The 22,147-nt window shown below is 50.8% G+C and overlaps 1 protein-coding gene across 5 annotated transcripts in view; it reads right to left on the bottom strand.

Moving 5' to 3' along the window:
- The window catches only part of rims1a (regulating synaptic membrane exocytosis 1a), a 1,446,068-nt gene extending 1,424,317 nt beyond the window's left edge, over positions 1 to 21,751 (bottom strand). For 3 of the 5 annotated variants that reach the window (XM_072498346.1, XM_072498348.1, XM_072498349.1), the window contains exon 1: positions 21,288 to 21,749. In XM_072498346.1, coding sequence (XP_072354447.1) covers positions 21,288 to 21,442 — 155 coding nt within the window. In that variant the 5' untranslated portion in view covers positions 21,443 to 21,749. Of the gene's footprint in view, positions 1 to 21,287 lie in introns of all 5 variants that reach the window. The other 2 variants (XM_072498344.1, XM_072498345.1) reach the window with 2 other exon arrangements.
- Between the last annotated feature and the right edge of the window lie 396 nt (positions 21,752 to 22,147).

The following is a 22,147-nucleotide window of genomic DNA, read 5'->3' as shown; positions in this document are numbered from 1 at the left end:
CCTCTATCCATGCTACTACTTTCCCCTTAATGCCATGCATCTTTATCTTATGCAGCAACCTTTTGTGTGCCACTTTGTCAAAGGCTTTCTGGAAATCCAGATATACCACATCCATTGGCTCCCCATTATCTACCGTACTGGTAATGTCCTCAATAAATTCCACTAAATTAGTTAGGCACGACCTGCCCTTTATGAACCCATGCTGCGTCTGTCCAATGGGACAATTTCCATCCAGATGCCTCGCTATTTCTTCCTTGATGATAGTAGATTCCAGCATCTTCCCTACTACCGAAGTTCAGCTCACTGGCCTATAATTACCCACTTTCTGCCTACCTCCTTTTTTAAACAATGGTGTCACGTTTGCTAATTTCCAATCTGCCGGGACCACCCCAGAGTCTAGTGAATTTTGGTAAATTATCACTAGTGCATTTGCAATTTCCCTAGCCATCTCTTTTAGCACTCTAGGATGCATTCCATCAGGGCCAGGAGACTTGTCTACCTTTAGCCCCATTAGCTTGCCCATCACTACCTCCTTCGTGATAACAATCCTCTCAAGGTCCTCACCTGTCATAGCCTCATTTCTATCAGTCAGTGGCATGTTACTTGTGTCTTCCACTGTGAACACCGACCCAAAAAACCTGTTCAGTTCCTCAGCCATATCCTCATCTCCCATTATTAAATCTCCCTTCTCATCCTCTAAACGAGAATGTCCTAAATTTGTTAAAACCAATGTAACGTTTTGTAACAATTTCAGCTTTGGATCTGTTAAACCTCCCACCAGCCTTGCAACCAGAGAGTTTCTTCCCATCACCATATGTCAAATTACATTTTTGGGATCTGTTGAACTTTGCTCTTTGCAATCTCATGATGCCATTTGCAGCACAATGGAATATACTAGTAATGCTCCAAACTCAATCACATCAAAAACAGATTTAGGGGAACTCAGAAATGTATAAGAGGGTAGAAAGTGTTCAGTAAATGCTTCATCCTTTGGCGTTTGCTTGATTGGAATGCAAAATACGACACTGCTGCTGCTTGTATTTGGCACCATATTAAACACCAACAACAGTCAGCTAGACGTAAATACTTTCAGCATGAAAGGAATATTCTATATTCTCGATAAATATATACTCTATAAACAAAGAGTAAGAATTAAGGTGTCTTTTTCAAATTGGCAGGCAGTGACCAGTGGGGTACCGTAGGGATCAGTAGAGGACCCCAGCTATTCACAATATATATTAATTATTCAGATGAGGGAACACAATGTAATATCTCCAAATTTGCAGGTGACACTATGTTGGGTGGGAGGGTGAGCTGTGAAGAGGATGCAGAGATCCTTCAGTGTGATTTGGACAAGTTGAGGAAGTGGGCAAATGAATGACAGATGAAGTATAATTTGGAGAAATGTGAGGTTATCTACTTTGGTAACAAATTCGAGAAGACAGACTATTATCTGAATGGCCATTAATTAGGAGAGGGGAATGTGCAATGATACCGAGATGTCCTACTAGTCACTGAAGGGAAGCATGCAGTCACAGCAGGCTGTAAAGAAGGCAAATGATATGTTGGGCTTAATTGCAATAGGATTAGAGTACAGGTGCAGTGATATATTGCTACAATTATATAGGCCTGGAAGGCCACACCTGGAATATTGTGTGCAGTTTTGGTCTCCTTATCTGAGGAAGGATGTTCTTGCTCCAGAGGGAATGCAGAGAAGGTTTAATCAAACTGATTCCTGGGATAGAGGACTGATGTATGAGGAGATGTATGGTTAGGATTGTTTTTGCTGGAGGTCTGAAGAATGGGGGGGGGATCTCAGAGAAACCTATAAAATTCGAACAGGACTGGACAGGGTAGATGGCAGGAAGGATGTTCTGGATAGTGGGTGTGTTCAGAACCAGGGGTCACAGTCTGAGGATACAGGGTAGACTATTTAAACCGAGATGGGGAGAAATGTCTTCACCCAGAGAGTGGTGAGCCTGTGGAATACATTACCACAGGAAGAAGATGAGGCCAAAACATTGCATGTTTTCAAGAAGCAGTTAGATATAGCACTTAGGGTGAAGGGGATCAAAGGATATGGGGAGAAAGCGGGATTAGGCTATCGAGTGGGATGATCAGCCACGATCATAATGAATGGTGGAGCAGGCTCGAAGGGCCTGTTACTTTTTTCTAAGTTTTTATATGCACAGCTGATATTTAATTTGAGGCTTCTATACATTGGGGGAGATATATTATTGACACAAAGCATCTTACCTCAGCTGGAACAAAAACTGACCACCCATCAGCCTCACCCAGTTAATTGAGTTTTAATCCACATTGCTGCCACAAATAGTGGCGTAAACAACAAGCAAATATTTACCTAAATCAATGAGAGATGTGTGCCTCCAGGTGCTTTATATCTGTATATTGCTGGAATGCAATAAAAATAAGCACAAAGCCTTTCATAACTGACCCCACATAATATAAACCAGTACAGATGCTGCCAAGGGTATACTGGACCCAGTTTAGCATAAAGGGCCCTTACCTATGCACTGCAGTGGTACTGGTTTAGTACATTCTCACATGGCTTACATCTCCTAATTTATGAAACTAGCAGCTTGAGCCACAGGGACATTCATTTTTTTTAAAATAATATTTTATTGAAAATTTTTGGTCAACCAACACAGTACATTGTGCATCCTTTACACAACATTGTAACAATACAGATAATAATGACCTTTTTAAATTTAAACAAAAACAACAACAAATAAATAAATATTAAATAACAAAAAATAAAAACTAGCCCTAATTGGCAACTGCCTTGTCTCAGGCCACACACCCCCCCCATCCCTCCCCCCCCCCCCCCCCCCCACCCAAGTCCTGGGCCGCTGCTGCTGCCTTCTTTGTTCTCCCCTATCTATCTTTCCGCAAGATATTCGACGAACGGTTGCCACCGCCTAGTAAACCCTTGAGCCGACCCCCTTAGGACGAACTTAATCCGCTCTAACTTTATGAACCCCGCCATATCATTTATCCAGGTCTCCACCCCCGGGGGCTTGGCTTCTTTCCACATTAGCAATATTCTGCGCCGGGCTACTAGGGACGCAAAGGCCAAAACATCGGCCTCTTTCGCCTCCTGCACTCCCGGCTCTTGTGCAACCCCAAATATAGCCAACCCCCAGCTTGGTTCGACCCGGACTCCTACTACTTTTGAAAGCACCTTTGTCACCCCCATCCAAAACCCCTGTAGTGCCGGGCATGACCAAAACATATGGGTATGATTCGCTGGGCTTCTCGAGCACCTCGCACACCTATCCTCCACCCCAAAAAATTTACTGAGCCGTGTTCCAGTCATATGTGCCCTGTGTAATACCTTAAACTGAATCAGGCTTAGCCTGGCGCACGAGGACGACGAGTTTACCCTGTTTAGGGCATCTGCCCACATCCCCTCCTCAATCTCCTCCCCTAGCTCTTCTTCCCATTTCCCTTTTAGTTCGTCCATCATAGTCTCCCCTTCGTCTCTCATTTCCCTATATATATCCGACACCTTACCGTCCCCCACCCATTTCTTTGAGATGACTCTGTCCTGCACCTCTTGTGTCGGGAGCTGCGGGAATTCCCTCACCTGTTGCCTCGCAAAAGCCCTCAATTGCATGTACCTGAATGCATTCCCTTGGGGCAACCCATATTTCTCGGTCAGCGCTCCCAGACTCGCAAACTTCCCATCCACAAATAGATCTTTCAATTGCGTTATACCTGCTCTTTGCCACATTCCATATCCCCCATCCATTCCCCCCGGGGCAAACCTATGGTTGTTTCTTATCGGGGACCCCCCCAGTGCTCCGGTCTTTCCCCTATGTCGTCTCCACTGTCCCCAAATCTTCAGTGTAGCTACCACCACCGGACTCGTGGTATAGTTCCTTGGTGAGAACGGCAATGGGGCTGTCACCATAGCCTGCAGGCTGGTCCCCCTACAGGACGCCCTCTCTAATCTCTTCCACGCCGCTCCTTCCTCCTCTCCCATCCACTTACTCACCATTGAAATATTAGCGGCCCAATAATACTCACTTAGGCTCGGTAGTGCCAGCCCCCCCCTATCCCTACTACGCTGTAAGAATCCCTTCCTCACTCTCGGAGTCTTCCCGGCCCAAACAAAACCCATGATACTCTTTTCTATCCTTTTGAAAAAAGCCTTTGTGATCACCACCGGGAGACACTGAAACACAAAGAGGAATCTCGGGAGGACCACCATCTTAACCGCCTGCACCCTCCCTGCCATTGACAATGCTACCATATCCCATCTCTTGAAATCTTCCTCCATCTGTTCCACCAACCGCGTCAAATTTAGCCTGTGCAATGTGCCCCAATTCTTAGCTATCTGGATCCCCAGGTAACGAAAGTCTCTTGTTACCTTCCTCAACGGTAGGTCTTCTATTTCTCTACTCTGCTCCCCTGGATGCACCACAAACAGCTCACTCTTCCCCATGTTCAATTTATACCCTGAAAAATCCCCAAACTCCCCAAGTATCCGCATTATTTCTGGCATCCCCTCCGCTGGATCCGCCACATATAGTAGCAGATCATCCGCATATAAAGATACCCGGTGTTCTTCTCCTCCCCTAAGTATTCCCCTCCATCCCTTGGAACCTCTCAGCGCTATCGCCAGGGGCTCAATCGCCAGTGCAAACAGTAATGGGGACAGAGGACATCCCTGCCTTGTCCCTCTATGGAGCCGAAAATATGCCGATCCCCGTCCATTCGTGACCACACTCGCCACTGGGGCCCTATACAACAGCTGCACCCATCTAACATACCCCTCTCCGAACCCAAATCTCCTCAACACCTCCCACAGATAATCCCACTCCACTCTATCAAATGCTTTCTCGGCATCCATCGCCACTACTATCTCCGTTTCACCCTCTGGTGGGGCCATCATCATTACCCCTAACAACCTCCGTATGTTCGTGTTCAGCTGTCTCCCCTTCACAAACCCAGTTTGGTCCTCATGAACCACCCCCGGGACACATTCCTCTATTCTCATTGCCATTACCTTGGCCAAGACCTTGGCATCTACATTGAGGAGGGAGATTGGTCTGTAGGACCCGCATTGTAGCGGATCCTTTTCCTTCTTTAAAAGAAGCGATATCGTTGCTTCTGACATAGTCGGGGGCAGTTGTCCCCTTTCCTTTGCCTCGTTAAAGGTCCTCGTCAGTAGCGGGGCGAGCAAGTCCAAATATTTTCTGTAAAATTCAACTGGGAATCCGTCCGGTCCCGGGGCCTTTCCCGTCTGCATGTTCCTAATTCCTTTCACCACTTCTTCTACCATGATCTGTGCTCCCAATCCCATCCTTTCCTGCTCTTCCACCTTGGGAATTTCCAGCCGATCCAAAAACTCCATCATTCTCTTCCTCCCATCCGGGGGTTGAGCTTCATACAATTTTTTATAAAATGTCTTAAACACTTCATTCACTCTCTCCGCTCCCCGCTCCGTCTCTCCATCTTCGTCTCTCACCCCCCCTATTTCCCTCGCTGCTCCCCTTTTCCTCAATTGGTGTGCCAGCAATCTGCTCGCCTTCTCTCCATATTCATACTGTACACCCTGCGCCTTCCTCCATTGTGCCTCTGCAGTGCCTGTGGTCAGCAAGTCAAATTCCACATGCAGCCTTTGCCTTTCCCTATACAGTCCCTCCTCCGGTGCTTCCGCATACTGTCTGTCCACCCTCAAAGGTTCTTGCAACAACCGCTCCCGTTCTTTACTCTCCTGCTTCCCTTTATGTGTCCTTATTGATATCAGCTCCCCCCTAACCACCGCCTTCAACGCCTCCCAGACCACTCCCACCTGAACCTCCCCATTGTCATTGAGTTCCAAGTACTTTTCAATGCATCCCCTCACCCTTAAGCACACCCCCTCATCCGCCATTAGTCCCATGTCCATTCTCCAGGGTGGACGCCCTCTTGTTTCCTCCCCTATCTCCAAGTCTACCCAGTGTGGGGCATGATCCGAAATGGCTATAGCCGTATATTCCGTTCCCCTCACCCTCGGGATCAATGCCCTACCCAACACAAAAAAGTCTATGCGTGAATAGACTTTATGGACATAGGAGAAAAACGAGAACTCCTTACTCCTAGGTCTACTGAATCTCCACGGGTCCACCCCTCCCATCTGCTCCATAAAATCCTTAAGCACCTTGGCTGCTGCCGGCCTCCTACCAGTCCTGGACTTCGACCTATCCAGCCTTGGTTCCAACACCGTGTTAAAGTCTCCCCCCATTATCAGCTTTCCGGTCTCTAGGTCTGGGATGCGTCCTAGCATTCGCCTCATAAAATTGGCATCGTCCCAATTCGGGGCATACACATTTACCAACACCACCATCTCTCCCTGTAATTTGCCACTCACCATCACGTATCTGCCCCCGTTATCCGCCACTATAGTCTTTGCCTCGAACATTACCCGCTTCCCCACTAATATAGCCACCCCCCTGTTTTTCGCATCCAGCCCCGAATGGAACACCTGCCCTACCCATCCTTTGCGCAACCTAACCTGATCTATCAGTTTCAGGTGCGTTTCCTGTAACATGACCACATCTGCTTTAAGTTTCTTAAGGTGTGCGAGTACTCGTGCCCTCTTTATCGGCCCGTTAAGCCCCCTCACGTTCCACGTGATCAGCCGAGTTGGGGGGCTTCCCACCCCCCCCCCCCCCCCCTTGCCGGTTAGCCATCATCTTTTTCCAGCTTCTCGCCCAGTTCCCACGCAGCTGTATTTCTCCCAGACGGTGCCCCCCCCGCCCATCCTTTCCCGTACCCACTCCCCCCTTTCCCCAGCAGCAGCAACCCAGTCACAGGGACATTCATATCTAATATTAATAAGTTGGATGCAAATTTTCTCTCCTCTCAATTTGATTGTCCACTTAAAGTAGACAACAGAGAGATGTCAGAACAAAAGAAAAGTAACTGTGCCAAATGTATGCAGTAAGAACATTAACTGATACCCCACGGAGCAGAAACCATGTCTTAGTCCATTTGAATAATCAGACAGAGGAGCTTCCAGTCAGGAAATGAGTTTTCCATTTGTGGTAGTATGCATTAGGGGTCATGTGGGACTGTGAAACCGTGATGTCATTGGCTGACAGATCCCGGGTCCTGGTTGGACGTTGACCTCTAGCTCCGCCCTGAAGGCGGAGTATAAGTACCAGGAGCCCTCCCCCGCAGGCAGTCTACTACTGAACTGCGGGGAACAGTCACGCTTAATAAAGCCTCATCGACTTCACTCTATTCGTCTCACGGAGTCTTTGTGCGCTACAATTTATTAAGCGTGACTAAAGGACTATGGAGCTCAGGATCATCCCGGAATACCTGAGGATCAGCCCCCACGCAGTGAACGCAGCAGCAGCTTTCAAGCACTGGCAGACTTGTTTCGAGGCCTACCTCAGAACGGCCCCCGGCCGGGTCACAGAAGACCAAAAACTACAGGTCCTGCACTCGAGGTTAAGCACGGAGATTTTCTCCCTCATCGAAGACGCAGAGGATTTCCAGACGGCGTTCGCAGCACTAAAAACTATGTTCGCCCAGTAAACCAGATCTACGCTCGCTATCAACTCGCAACGAGACGGCAAAGTCCTGGAGAATCGATAGATGAATTCTACGCCGCGCTACTAATTTTGGGACGGGTCTGCAGCTGCCCGCCGGTGAACGCAAATGAACACACGGACATGTTAATGCGCGATGCTTTTTGTGGCAGGTATGTGCTCCTCCCAAATCCGCCAAAGACTTCTGGAAAAAGAGTCGCGAGGACTCTCAGAGGCACGGACCCTAGCAGCCTCCCTAGACGTGGCCGCACGAAATACCCGCGCCTACGGCCCCGACCGTGCGGCAGCCCATTGGGCTCCGTACGCACCCGTCGCGACAAACCCACCCCCCCCCCCCCCGGACACCCCACAGGCTTGCACGGTTCAAATGCCAAGTCGCACCGGGGGAGCCCGCTGCTATTTCTGCGGCCAGGCGAAACACCCCCGGCAGCGCTGCCCGGCCCGCGCAGCGATCTGTAAGAGCTGCGGGAAAAGGGGCCATTCCGTGGCTGTGTGCCGGTCCCACGAGGTCGCCGCTGTCCCGGGAGAACAGGGAGTACTGCACGCCATTTACGTTCCCCAACCCCCCCAGCGCCCCATGTACGACCCGCAGGCGCAACCACTCTGGGTCCCGACCACCGCTCTCCCCGGAGAACAGGGAGCCCTGCACGCCGTTTACGCTCCCCAAACCCCCCCCCGCGCCCCATGTATGACCCGCCGGCGCTACCACTTTGGGTCCCGGCCACCGCTGTCCCCAGAGAAGAGGGAGTCCTGCATGTTCCTAACGCTCCCCAACCCCCCCTGCGCCCCGTGTGCGACCCGCAGGCGCCGCCATTTTGGGTCCCGGCCATGGGGGTGGCCATTTTGTCCACCCCCGCCGCCATCTTGTGACCCCCCAGCCATGTGCGATGCATGGGGGCAGCCATCTTGTTCACCCCCGACGCCATCTTGGACGGCAACAACGGACCCCAGTGTCGACGGCTCCATGGGGTTCGAAGAAGACGCTCAACCATTAAAACCACGTCTGGCTTCAATGACGCTGGACCAAGCACGGCCCCTGACGCTCCAGACGACAACGGTGCTGATAAACGGGCATGAGACACCATGCCTGGTCGACTCCGGGAGCACGGAGAGCTTTATCCACCCCGACACGGTAAGACGCTGTTCTTTGACCATCCGTCCCAGCGCACAAAAGATTTCCCTAGCTGCAGGATCCCACTCCGTACAGATCAAAGGCTTCTGTGTAGTTACCCTAACGGTGCAAGGGAGGGAGTTCAAAAACTACGTCCTTCCCCAACTCTGCGCCCCGACATTACTGGGATTAGACTTCCAGTGCAATCTACAGAGCCTAACCTTCAAATTCGGCGGCCCAATACCACCACTCACTATCTGCGGCCTCGCAACCTTCAAGGTGCAACCCCCATCCTTGTTTGCAAACCTCACCCCGGATTGCAAACCCTACTGGGAGCAGACGGTACAGCGCCCAGGACCGGACCTTCATTCGGTCCGAAGTCCAGCGGCTACTAAAGGAAGGCATAATCCAGGCCAGCAATAGTCCCTGGAGAGCACAGGTGGTAGTAGTAAAGACAGGGGAGAAGCAAAGGATGGTCATAGACTATAGCCAGACCATCAACAGGTACACACAACTAGACGCGTACCCTCTCCCCCGCATATCCGACATGGTCAATCGGATTGCCCAATATAAGGTCTTCTCCACCGTGGACCTCAAGTCCGCCTACCATCAGCTCCCCATCCGCCCAAGTGACCGCAAGTACACAGCCTTCGAGGCAGACGGGCAATTATACCATTTCCTAAGGGTCCCATTTGGCGTCACAAACGGGGTCTCGGTCTTCCAACGAGAGATGGACCGAATGGTTGATCAACACGGGTTGCGGGCCACGTTCCCGTATCTCGACAATGTAACCATCTGCGGCCACGATCAGCAGGACCACGACGCCAACCTCCAAAAATTCCTCCAGACCGCTAAAGCCTTGAACCTCACGTACAACGAGGACAAGTGCATTTTTAGCACAAACCGGCTAGCCATCCTGGACTACGTAGTGCGCAATGGGATAATAGGCCCCGACCCCGAAAGTATGCGCGCCCTCATTGAATTTCCCCTCCCGCACTGCTCAAAAGCCCTAAAACGCTGCCTGGGGTTCTTTTCATATTACGTCCAGTGGGTCCCCCAGTACGCAGACAAGGCCCGCCCCCTAATACAGACCACGACCTTCCCTCTGTCGACAGAGGCTTGCCAGGCCTTCAGCCGCATCAAAGCGGATATCGCAAAGGCCACGATGCGCGCCATCGACGAGTCCCTCCCCTTCCAGGTCGAGAGCGACGCCTCCGACGTAGCTCTAGCGGCCACCCTTAACCAAGCGGGCAGACCCGTGGCCTTTTTCTCCCGAACCCTCCACGCTTCAGAAATCCGCCACTCCTCAGTGGAAAAGGAAGCCCAAGCCATAGTGGAAGTGGTGCGACATTGGAGGCATTACCTGGCCGGCAGGAGATTCACTCTCCTCACGGACCAACGGTCGGTAGCCTTCATGTTCGATAATGCACAGCGGGGCAAAATCAAAAACGACAAGATCTTAAGGTGGAGGATCCAGCTCTCCACCTTCAACTACGAGATCTTGTATCGTCCCGGAAAGCTGAACGAGCCGTCCAATGCCCTATCCCGCGGCACATGTGCCAACGCACAAAGTAACCGCCTCCAAACCCTCCACGAGGACCTCTGCCACCCGGGGGTCACTCGGTTCTACCACTTTATTAAGTCCCGCAACCTCCCATACTCTTTAGAGGAGGTCCGTACAGTCACAAGGAACTGCCACATCTGCGCAGAGTGCAAACCGCATTTTTTCAGGCCGGATGGTGCGCACCTGATTAAGGCCCCTTTGAACGCCTTAGTCTGGATTTCAAAGGACCCCTCCCCTCCACCGACCGCAACATATACTTCCTTAATGTGGTGGACGAGTACTCCCGTTTCCCATTCCCCATCCCCTGCCCTGACATGACCGCGGCCACAGTCATTAAAGCCCTGAACACCATATTCACTCTGTTCGGTTGCCCCGCATACGTCCACAGCGACAGGGGGTCCACCTTCATGAGTGACGAGCTGCGCCAGTTCCTGCTCAGCAACGGTATAGCCTCGAGCAGGACGACCAGCTACAACCCCCGGGGGAACGGGCAAGTAGAGAGGGAGAACGGCACGGTCTGGAAGACCGTCCTACTGGCCCTACGGTCCAGGGACCTCCCAGTTTCACGGTGGCAGGAGGTCCTCCCGGACGCCCTCCACTCCATCCGGTCACTACTGTGTACTAGCACTAACCAAACGCCCCATGAGCGCCTCCTTGTCTTCCCCAGGAAGTCCTCCTCTGGAACGTCGCTGCCGACCTGGCTGGCGGCCCCAGGACCCATCTTGCTCCGAAAACATGTGCGGGCGCACAAGTCGGACCCGTTGGTCGAAAGGGTTCACCTCCTTCACGCGAACCCACAGTTCGCTTATGTGGAGTACCCCGACGGCCGACAGGACACGGTCTCCCTGCGAGATCTGGCACCCGCCGGCAACACACACACGCCCCCGACACCAATCACCCCCTTCCTGCCACCGCCGCACCCCGCGACCGCCCCCTTCCCAGGAGGATCGGTCCTCCTCCCAAGCCCGACCAGGAGTGAAGCCCAAGCTGAAACCGTAAGGCTCCCGGAGACGATAACACCGGAACAAGCACCACCACCACCACCGGGGCCGAGGCGATCGACACGGACGACCAGACCGCCCGACCGACTCGTGGCGTCGATCTAACACTACAATATGTGGACTTTTAACGAGAACATTTTGTCTTTTTTTTCCTGACGATTACTGTAAATAGTTCGAAACAAAAAAAAACCTTGTACATACTGTAATAACATGCAAAATTTTCCTCCCAGGACCAGCCTTGTAAACCCTTACCACCATGCGAAGCATCACCCCGCCGGGTTCATTTTTAACAAGGGGTGAATGTGGTAGTATGCATTAGGGGTCATGTGGGACTGTGAAGCCGTGATGTCATTGGCTGACAGATCCCGGGTCCTGGTTGGACGTTGACCTCTAGCTCCGCCCTGAAAGCGGAGTATAAGTACCAGGAGCCCTCCCCCGCAGGCAGTCTACTACTGAACTGCGGGGGAACAGTCACGCTTAATAAAGCCTCATCGACTTCACTCTATTCGTCTCACGGAGTCTTTGTGCGCTGCACCATTTTTCCCACTACTTTTCTCTCAGAACCCCTTTCCTGAAGATGATGCCATGGGGACTGGATTTATAGGGCACGTTGGTCCCTAGCTTAAATTTCAGGCAGGGTACCCACCCATGATCCCACTGGCTACCCCCCAGCAATTTAACACTGGGAGCAGCATTTAAGGCGAGAGCTCTGTCCCTAGCTTGGTAAGAAACCCTGCCTTAGAGAACTGCTGACCTGTCATGAATGGTGCCTGGCCACTGCTGGGACTACAGGGAGTCCAACCACGCCAAGTGGGAAGGATTAAAGGGGTACGACGTGGGGTGGAAGGGAGGGGGGGGTGGGTACTTAAACCCCAAAGATGCTTTCCCACCCTCCACCTTTGTTCGACACAAACCCATGCAGCTAAGTCTCCAGTAAAGCATGTGCTGCCCCCACTGCAGATAAACCACCATTAATTGGCTATTTAGGGTTAGGGTTAGACCCATGAGGGAGACAGGTCATCCGATGCCTCCCCTAGTCACGCTATAAAATTTCAGACAGGTTGTGGATGGGCTGCTATAGAACATAGAACGATACAGCGCAGTACAGGCCCTTCGGCCCACGATGTTGCACCGAAACAAAAGCCATCTAACCTACACTATGCCATTATCATCCATATGCTTATCCAATAAACTTTTAAATGCCCTCAATGTTGGCGAGTTCACGACTGTTGCAGGTAGGGCATTCCACGGCCTCACCACTCTTTGCGTAAAGAACCTACCTCTGACCTCTGTCCTATATCTATTACCCCTCAGTTTAAAGCTATGTCCCCTCGTGCCAGCCACTTCCATCCGCGGGAGAAGGCTCTCACTGTCCACCCTATCTAACCCCCTGATCTATAGACGTAGACGTAGACGTAGAATTTACAGTGCAGAAGGAAGCCATTCGGCCCATCGAGACTGCACCGGCTCTTGGAAAGAGCACCCTACCCAAGGTTAACACCTCCACCCGATCCCCATAACCCAGCAACCCCACCCAACACTAAGGGCAATTTTGGACACTAAGGGCAATTTATCATGGCCAATCCACCTAACCTGCACATCTTTGGACTGTGGGAGGAAACCGGAGCACCCGGAGGAAACCCACGCACACACGGGGAGGATGTGCAGACTCCGCACAGACAGTGACCCAAGCCGGGAATCGAACTTGGGACCCTGGAGCTATGAAGCAATTGTGCTATCCACAATGCTACCGTGCTGCCCCTATCTGGCAGGAAAGCCTCCCACTGGATTTTACATGCCCCTCCTTCAAACGGGAGAGCGTAACATCCCACACAGGTAAAGGTTGCTTAGTATTCCATGCTCAGATGGTGCCCCACTTAAAAGTCGGGACCTGCACAATTTCCTGCAGGACAATTGGGCAGTAATCAAAAGCAGGAACACTGACTGATTTTTTTTTTTGACCCACATCTAGCCCAAGATTACAAATGTAAAGCCCTGCCCCTCCTGAATTCCTTGCGGAGGCAAGCCAACTCAGCCGGTGGGCAGTATTGAGTTGACACAAGGTGAAAATGGTAAAAATTAGTGTTATAACCTGCCTACTTACATTTGGCTGGGGACTAATGACAATCCCACAATCCTGTGGGAGTATGAGCTTCCCCAATGAGGGGGGGCGGAGAAACCATTAGAAAACTCCGAGTATAAATAAAGCTGGCCAGTTCAGGAACCAGCAGGAAGGAGTATGCAGCAAGGGAAGTTACGGCTACTGTTTATATATATATATATATATGTTATTGTAAATAAATGTTATTACTTTGTATCCTTAAAACTCGTGCTGGATTCTTCGTGGCCCTCACAAAACTGGCGACGAAGGTTAAAGTGAATAGCTGTCTACACTGCTGAAGCCACCTCCCTGGATTTTTGTTGGATACAGGTTGGAAGTTGTTTTCTATTATACCATGCCTCTGTATGGACGTTTGGATGTTTTTGATGCTGCGCTGGAAAGCTGGAACCAGTACACACAACGGATGCGTTACTATTTCCGGGCGAACAGTATCACCGAAAATGAGCGCCAGGTGGTCATATTGCTCACCGCCTGCGGCCCGCATACGTTTGGGGTGATTAGGAGTCTTACGTACCCAGCTGCGCCGGACACCAAAACGTTTGATGAACTTGTGAATATAGTGGGGCAACATTTTAACCCAACCCCGTTCACGATAGTCCAGCGTTACCGGTTTAATACCGCTGAGAGGACCCCTGGAGAATCCCTTGCCGATTTTCTATCCAGGCTACGCAGGATTGCGGAGTATTGTGACTATGGTGAGACCTTGTCGGAAATGTTACGCGACCGTTTGGTTTGCAGTATTAACAATGCGGCCACCCAGAGAAAGTTGTTAGCTGAGCCAACATTGACTTTTCAACAGGCCATTCAAATAGTATTGTCCCGAGAGAGCGCAGGACGAGGAGTGCAGGAGCTACAGGGAATGGAAGTGCATGCCTTGGGGCGCAACCCCTTCCGTCCGAAAACGTCCCCCCCGCACTCCTGCGGTACCTTGGGCGAGGCAACATCCGGACCGACGCCAGTGGCCGTCGGACATTCCTCCCCGAAGGGAGCCTTCTCCAGAACCAATGGATGAGGAGCCATGTCCGCGTCAGACTTGTAGGCGCCGACCCCGTCGCGGACGGCGGTCCTGGGGGCGTCAGAGGCGCTGTCGTTCCGACCGAAACTGGGACCAGCCCAGGAGCCGTAACTGGGACCAGCCCAGGGGCCGTACCTTCCATCTGGATGAACCTGTGGCGACTACTCCTGAGGACGTGGAGACAGAGGATGACTGCCTGCAGCTGCATTGTGTGGCAGCTCCCCGTGTGGCCCCCATTAAGGTGACAGTACGGGTCAATGGCCACCCGCTTGAGATGGAGTTGGATACTGGCGCAACAGTCTCCGTGATCGCCCAGAGGACATTCGACCGCATCAAGCAGGGTACACAGACCCTTACATTAACCGACTCACAGGCCAGGTTGGCCACCTACACGGGGGAACCACTGGACATTGCAGTAACTACAATGACCCCTGTTGTTTATGGACGCCAGGAGGGGCGTTTCCCACTTATCGTGGTGCGCGGCCATGGGCCCAGCCTATTGGGTCGGGACTGGTTGCGCCATTTGCGGTTGCAATGGCAGCACATCCTCCAAACAGTTTCTGAAGGGTTGACTGAGGTGCTAGGACGATACCCAGATGTATTCCAGCCTGGTTTGGGGAAAATAAAAGGGGCCGGAGCCCGTATCCAAGTCGAACGAGGAGCCACGCCGCGCTGTTTCCGGGCGCGCCCAGTGCCTTACGCCTTGCTCGAGAAGGTAGAAGGGGAGCTCACTCGTTTGGAGAGTTTGGGTATTATCAGGCCCGTCCGTTTTGCTGACTGGGCAGCACCAATTGTACCTGTAATGAAGCCAGATGCCACAGTTCGCTTGTGTGGCGACTATAAACTTACAGTGAATACGGTTTACCGACTCGACCGATATCCAATGCCTCACATAGAGGATCTCTACGCGAAACATGCAGGTGGACTCTCGTTCACAAAATTAGATAGGAGTCACGCCTACCTGCAGTTGGAGCTGGACCCTGCCTCCCAACCATATGTAACGATTAATACACACCGGGGCCTGGATGAATATACACGGTTGCCCTTTGGAGTATCCTCTGCCTGCGCAATTTTTCAACGTGTAATGGAGGGCATTTTGAGAGGTTTACCACGTGTGACTGTCTACTTAGATGACGTTTTGATTACAGGGACGTCGTAGCAGGAACATTTGGAAAATCTGGAGGCTGTCCTTAGACGCCTTTCGGAGGGTGGAGTCCGTTTACGTCGCACAAAGTGCGTATTTCAGGCAAAGGAAGTAGTCTACCTAGGTTATCGGGTGGACCGCGAAGGTTTGCACCCCGCCGCAGAGAAGGTGTGTGCAATTCAACATGCCCCCACCCCGACGGACACGTCGCATCTTCGTTCTTTTCTCGGTCTCGTAAACTATTACGGGAAGTTCCTCCCCAATCTGGCAACTACGCTGGCCCCTTTGCACCTTCTGCTAAAGAAAAATCACACCTGGGTTTGGGGTCAGCTGCAAGAAACCGCTTTCCGGCGGGTAAAGCAACAATTGTCGTCGTCTGGGTTACTAACCCACTATGATCCTGGAAAGCCTTTGCTCGTCACATGTGATGCATCCCCGTATGGTATTGGGGCCGTCCTGTCCCACAAGATGGAGAACGGGGCCGAGCGGCCGATAGCTTTCGCCTCCCGCACATTGACTGCAGCGGAGAAAAAGTACGCGCAGATCGAGAAGGAGGCCCTGGCAGTGGGTTTTGTGGTGAAACGCTTCCACCAGTACGTGTATGGCCGCCATTTCACTATCGTGACTGATGATAAGCCTCTGCTGGGACTTTTCAGAGAGGATAAGCCAATACCGCCCATTGCTTCTGCACGGATCCAGCGCTGGGCTTTGTTACTTGCTGCATACGAGTATTCTCTGGAGCACAAACCAGGTACGCAGATAGCAAATGCCGACGCACTGAGCCGATTGCCTTTATCGACTGGCCCCATGTCGACCCCCACGACCGGTGAGGTGGTTGCAACCCTAAATTTTATGGACACCTTGCCTGTCACGGCATCACAGATCCGTGAATGGACCCAGACGGAGCCAGTCCTGTCAAAGGTTTGGCACATAGTCCTGTATGGTGGGCAGCATAGACCGCTCCCAGGCGAGTTGCGGGCATTTTCCTCCAAGCTGTCAGAATTCAGCATGGAAGACGGCATCCTCTTGTGGGGGATGCGTGTGATTGTCCCGGAAAAAGACCAGGAGCTGATCCTAACAGACTTGCACAATGGGCATCCAGGTGTGACCAAAATGAAAATGTTGGCCCTGAGGTATGTCTGGTGGCCAGGCCTCGACACCGACATTGAGAAGGTGGCCCAAAACTGCTCCATTTGCCAGGAGCATCAGAAGCTTCCGCCGGCCGCGCCCCTACATCACTGGGAATGGCCGGGGCGGCCTTGGGCACGCTTGCATGCAGATTTCGCAGGCCCTTTTCAAGGATCCATGGTCCTTCTACTAATTGACGCCCAGTCTAAATGGCTGGAGGTGCATAAGATGCAGGGGACAACGTCCTGCGCAACAATTGAAAAGATGCGTTTATCGTTTAGTACGCATGGCCTCCCCGAGGTGCTGGTCACGGATAACGGCACTCCATTCACGAGTGAGGAGTTTGCGAGGTTCACGAAGATGAACGGCATCTGCCATATCCGCACTGCCCCTTACCACCCGGCTTCAAATGGGTTGGCAGAGCGCGCAGTGCAGACATTCAAAAGAGGCCTAAAGAAGCAGTCTTCCGGATCAATGGACACGAGACTGGCTCACTTTTTGTTTACGTATAGGACCACCCCCCATGCAGTGACTGGGGTGGCTCCCGCAGAACTCCTAATGGGCCGGAGACTTCACACCCGCCTTAGTATGGTTTTCCCGGACATTGGCGCAAAAGTACGCCGCACACAAGAACGGCAGGGACAGGGATTTTCTCGGCATCGGCCGATTCGGCAGTTTGCGCCCGGTGACCCAGTGTTCGTTCGGAATTTTGCTGGTGGTGCCCAATGGGTTCCTGGTATAATCTTTCGCCAAAACGGGCCCTATATCTTACCAGGTACCCAGGGTCGTCTCCAGCGCAAACATGTAGACCACGTTCGGTCCAGAAGACTATCCCCTCAAAAGATTCCCCGCCCCCGGAGCTCATTTCTACAGCCACAGAGACCAGAGACAAGGGAAGGTAGTCCTCACAATCTTCCACTGGTGCCTCACTCGAAGCCTGCGCAGGTCGTTACGGAACCGAATGGAGATAGAGACGCTGACATGACGGAGGCAGCAGACTCTGACTCCGAGATGGAGACACAGGATGCATCAGAGGGGGAATCCTCGGGTCCACGGGCCGTGGATGTACAACCGCGCCGTTCATCACGGAGGCGCCGGTCTCCGTCTCGTTACACGCCGCCTGATCCAGCGTGCAAATGGTGTCCGGCCTGCGGCCAAACGAGTCCGACGCCCTCCTTCGCCAGGGTCTTCGTTGGATTCCTTGGACTTTTGGGGGGAGGGATGTTATAACCTGCCTACTTACCATTGGCTGGGGACTAATGACTATCCCACAATCCTGTGGGAGTATGAGCTTCCCCACTGAGGGGGCGGAGAAACCATTAGTAAACTCCGAGTATAAATAAAGCTGGCCAGTTCAGGAACCAGCAGGAAGGAGTATGCAGCAAGGGAAGTTACTGCTACTGTTATTTATATATATATATATATATATGTTCTTGTAAATAAATGTTATAATGTTATTACTTTGTATCCTTAAAACTCGTGCTGGATTCTTCGTGGCCCTCACAAAAATTAGATTGATAGGTTTTGATGTGGAGGGTATTAAGGCAGTGTTTTTTAAACTTTTTTTCCGGGGACCCATTTTTTACCAACCGGCCAACCTTCGCGACCCACGCCGGCTGACCTTTGTGGCCCACGCCGGCCGACCTTCGCGGCCCAACTCCGGCTGACCTTCGCGGCCCAACTCCAGCTGACCTGCGCGACCCATCATTTTCTCTTACCTTTTTTTGCTGACAAAAATGGAGGAAATGGTTTTGGGTCCCTTTGGCCCCAATGATCCCTTTGGCCCCCTGAACTTGTAAAACAAAAGGCTGCCGTATTAAAAAAAAATGCGGCCAGACTGCGCATGCGTGCCCGATCATGGCCATCTTGAAGACCGCTTGCAGCCGGGATAGTTAAAAGCCGGCTGTTGCGTGCAGATTTGCGCGATCGGGAGCGCCGCGATGGACGGCTCCGTGGCCCTCCCAACACCCGCCCGCGGACCCCCGAGTTGCATCCCCGAGTTTGACAATGCCTGTATTAAGGGATAAGGACCCAAGACCGGTCATGAAAGTTAAGCTGAAAGTCAGCACTGATCTAATTGAATAGTGGAACAGCCTCAGGAGTCTATATGGCCTCTTCCTTTTCTGATGTTCCATTGATTTTCCCGGCTATATGACAAAGCTCCATGTGCACAGTGCTTTATCAAATGAAACACAGGAGTTACTACGGAAATTAAAATTGAACGATGGAATTTGTCAATGTTCAGTGCTCCCATGTTGTACAATTCTAGATTGCTGACTCTCTGAGAGCAGATCGCCAAACCAGTTAGTCAAGTTAAAATAGTGCCTGAAACAGAAAGCTAAAGGAAATGGAGATATAAATAATAACTTGTAACTTGTGGGGATCATAAATTGAATATATTGAACATATCCTGCAGCACAATCATTTCTTTTGTTTCACTAATAACAGTCAATAAGTTTGGTTTCACACAGACCAAAAGGTGCACCCAGTTCAAGATCAAGTTCAAACTAATTGGTTGATCTTTTTCATTTGTCTGCTGCTGCAGTCAGGCTCTTCCAAAGTCTTTCAAAAACAGTAGCAGTAATGTATACAATTTTCACACACTGATTGCTGATCCAGTTATTTGGACCAATCCATTACCAGACAAAAACACATAGATAGAAGCAAATTACTGTGGATGCTGGAATCTGAAACAAATAGATGGATATCATACAATCAGCAAATAAGTTGGGGAAGGGAACTGTGAGCTCAAAGCTAAATGCCCAATCTAAAAATGGTTGCAATGGGGTTTTCAGGCCTGTGGCTCTTCGCAAACTAAATAAAGACCATGAACCCAAACTTGATTTCACAATTAAATCGAAACACCAGTTTCAAATCGGCAACTCATGTCTGCCTAGACTGTTACAATTTGGCATCTTGTCATCTCAAATGATCCACATATTGGAATCTCATTTCTGTAGATACCTTATAAATACCTCAGCACAAACTGACAAGTGAGCGATTTCGACCGGTTGAACACACTGTTCTCCTCCATACAGGAAACAGTTAAAATTACCATGAGGTCGAGGGTCAGCATTTTTTTTTATGTGAAAGGAAATCATAACAATCGAGTGAAGAAGTGGTGAGTTCCCTCAGCTCACAGCATCATATGTAACTGTCACGAGAGTTAATGAATTAAAGAGCAAAATAAAGACACTGGCATGCCATTTAAAATGTCAGCAGTTTTAGTTTTGTGTTAAAATTAATGTCAATGCTCCCATAATCTGTGCATATACTCGTAAGTGAATCAAATGCACAGACTGAAAATAATTTGCCATTCACACAAGAACCATTCAGAAATCTCAGATTAAATCAGAGCATCAGGAAAATAAATGAAAATCATTCCACTTATTGTTTGTTTGTTTTGTGTCCACTAGCTCAGAATATCTGTACAATTAACTATCCTTCACCACACCATTTGTGAAAAACAAATGGAGATTTTGGTTCTTCTAAAATATTAGCATAACTCACTAGTGGGTACTTAAATACCATAATCCTGAAGCCCCTAGCAGCAAACATATCATAGTCAGAATCTGTGCACACTGAAAAAGCACAGCAAACATGAATGCACATCTGATACTAGGATGTCAACCACACCCACATTCAGTTATGAAGCACACTACACCTGAGACTGCCTTTGGTTTGGGCCCTCAATATTTAATGCTAAACATATCCAAGTGTCTTTTACTTTGACAGGTGCGTTTCGGTCACAGTGCAGCAGCCAGTTGTGGATCAGCTTTTACAAAATTACTCATCAGAAAACTGAATTCGCATTTATGCTTATTATGTTTTGCAGATAACAAAGGCTGGTGATGCAGCATCACTGTTGGCATATAAACTGATTATGTAAGTCACTGACTAAAAATGCTCAGACAAAAATAAAATAAACTGAAGAGTTGAATAAAACACAATTTCAAAAATGAAGTAAATAATCTAACCATATGTTTGGTAGGCAGGTTTTTATAATTGTGTATTTAACACACGAACACACCCTAACCTCACCCCACCCGACAGGCTGGAAGGTAATGAGATAGGCTGTATCCTAGTGCAATGTTGTGGGAAGCTCTGTGTGTGTATAACAACTGGAATAGCAAATAAATCGGAGATGGATAAGAAGCTTCGCGTGTTTATACCAGAATAAGTCCAAGATCCACATCAGGATCAAGTGTCTTGCTTTCCAAAGCGAGGAATGATCATCTGGTGGAGGCGGGTTGCTGTCAGACAGGGCCTGAGCTCCATCAGCGGAATGAAGAGCTAAAGAAGAGAAATGTGATGTGCTTCTCGTCGCTCTTCCTTGCCCGTTTAGGCGGCGGCGGGGGGGGGGGGGGGGGGGGGGCGTCAGTCAGAAGTAGAATTGATTTTAAAAAGCAATGAGCACACACACACAATAAGGAGGTTGATTGACAAGTGATCACAACAGAACAGAGAGGCTTTTCCTTTCATCAAATTCGTCTCAAATGAAGAAAGAGGTCTGCAGCCTGTGACTAAAATAAGCAGCAGAGATGTGAGGGCGGAACCGGATTAACCCGGTGAACACCTTCTGCATCCCCGAGAGAGAGGGAGGGGAGGGGAGGATGTGTAAACATTCTGCTTACTTTAGCATCGCCTCTTCCTTCTCTTCCTCCTCCCGCTGCCTCTCCAGCACGGCCATGATGATGCTCCTCTCCTCCTCAGTCAGATGGCTCAGGTCGGGCATGGTGGGCGGCGCGGCGGGTGGCCGGGGACCGCGGGGGCCCAGCGATGCCGACATCTTCCCCTCGCCCTCAGCCACCGTCCCCCGAGGGAAACAGCCGCCTTGTCCGGGGCGGGCGGGTGGTCCTCGCAGGCAGGGAGTGAGTTCTCAGGCGGCCAGCCCGCCTCTCAGCATCCTCTCCCCGCAGCCTCTCCACTCCGCCATCCGCCTGCTCCTCCCGAGCTGCCTCCAGCTGCACCTCCCTGTCTCTCTGCCGCTGGAAAAGGATGGAGAGAGGGAGGAGCAGGGGATGGAGGTGGAGTCTCTCTCTAGCTCTCTCTCTCTGGTCCAGCTCCGGAGTGAGGAGAGCACAGGGGAAAGGAATGGCCCGACTCCCTCCCTCTGGCTCTCACTCGGGAGGGAGAATCACTGGACCCCTCCCCTCCCAGCCCCACAGCAGCACCAACTCCTCTCCAAACCCCTGTCTCCACAGACACCAGGGCAGCAGCCCTGGGGTTCAGTTGAACGTTCCTGATACAGAAGATTCTGAATTGCTTAAAGACTGTGCTCAAAGCTTGTGTATGGGAGGAGAGATTCCTGTGTCAGTCTCCCCCACCTCATCCAGTCTGAACACCCAACTTCAGCTTCATCTCCCAGCTTTGACATCAGTAAATTACCTGGTTGATCATCACAAATAGTGGTCTTTTATTTTTTTGTTCTATTTTTGTTTCAAACTGAGGTTTCGTTAATTAAAACCTACGCCCTTTTAAGTATTGCCTGACT

Source organism: Scyliorhinus torazame, chromosome 4 (assembly GCF_047496885.1).
Source record: "Scyliorhinus torazame isolate Kashiwa2021f chromosome 4, sScyTor2.1, whole genome shotgun sequence".
Taxonomy (NCBI): Eukaryota; Metazoa; Chordata; class Chondrichthyes; order Carcharhiniformes; family Scyliorhinidae; genus Scyliorhinus; species Scyliorhinus torazame.
Note: the sequence above shows the minus strand (reverse complement) of the source record. Positions and strands in the feature narration are given on the sequence as shown.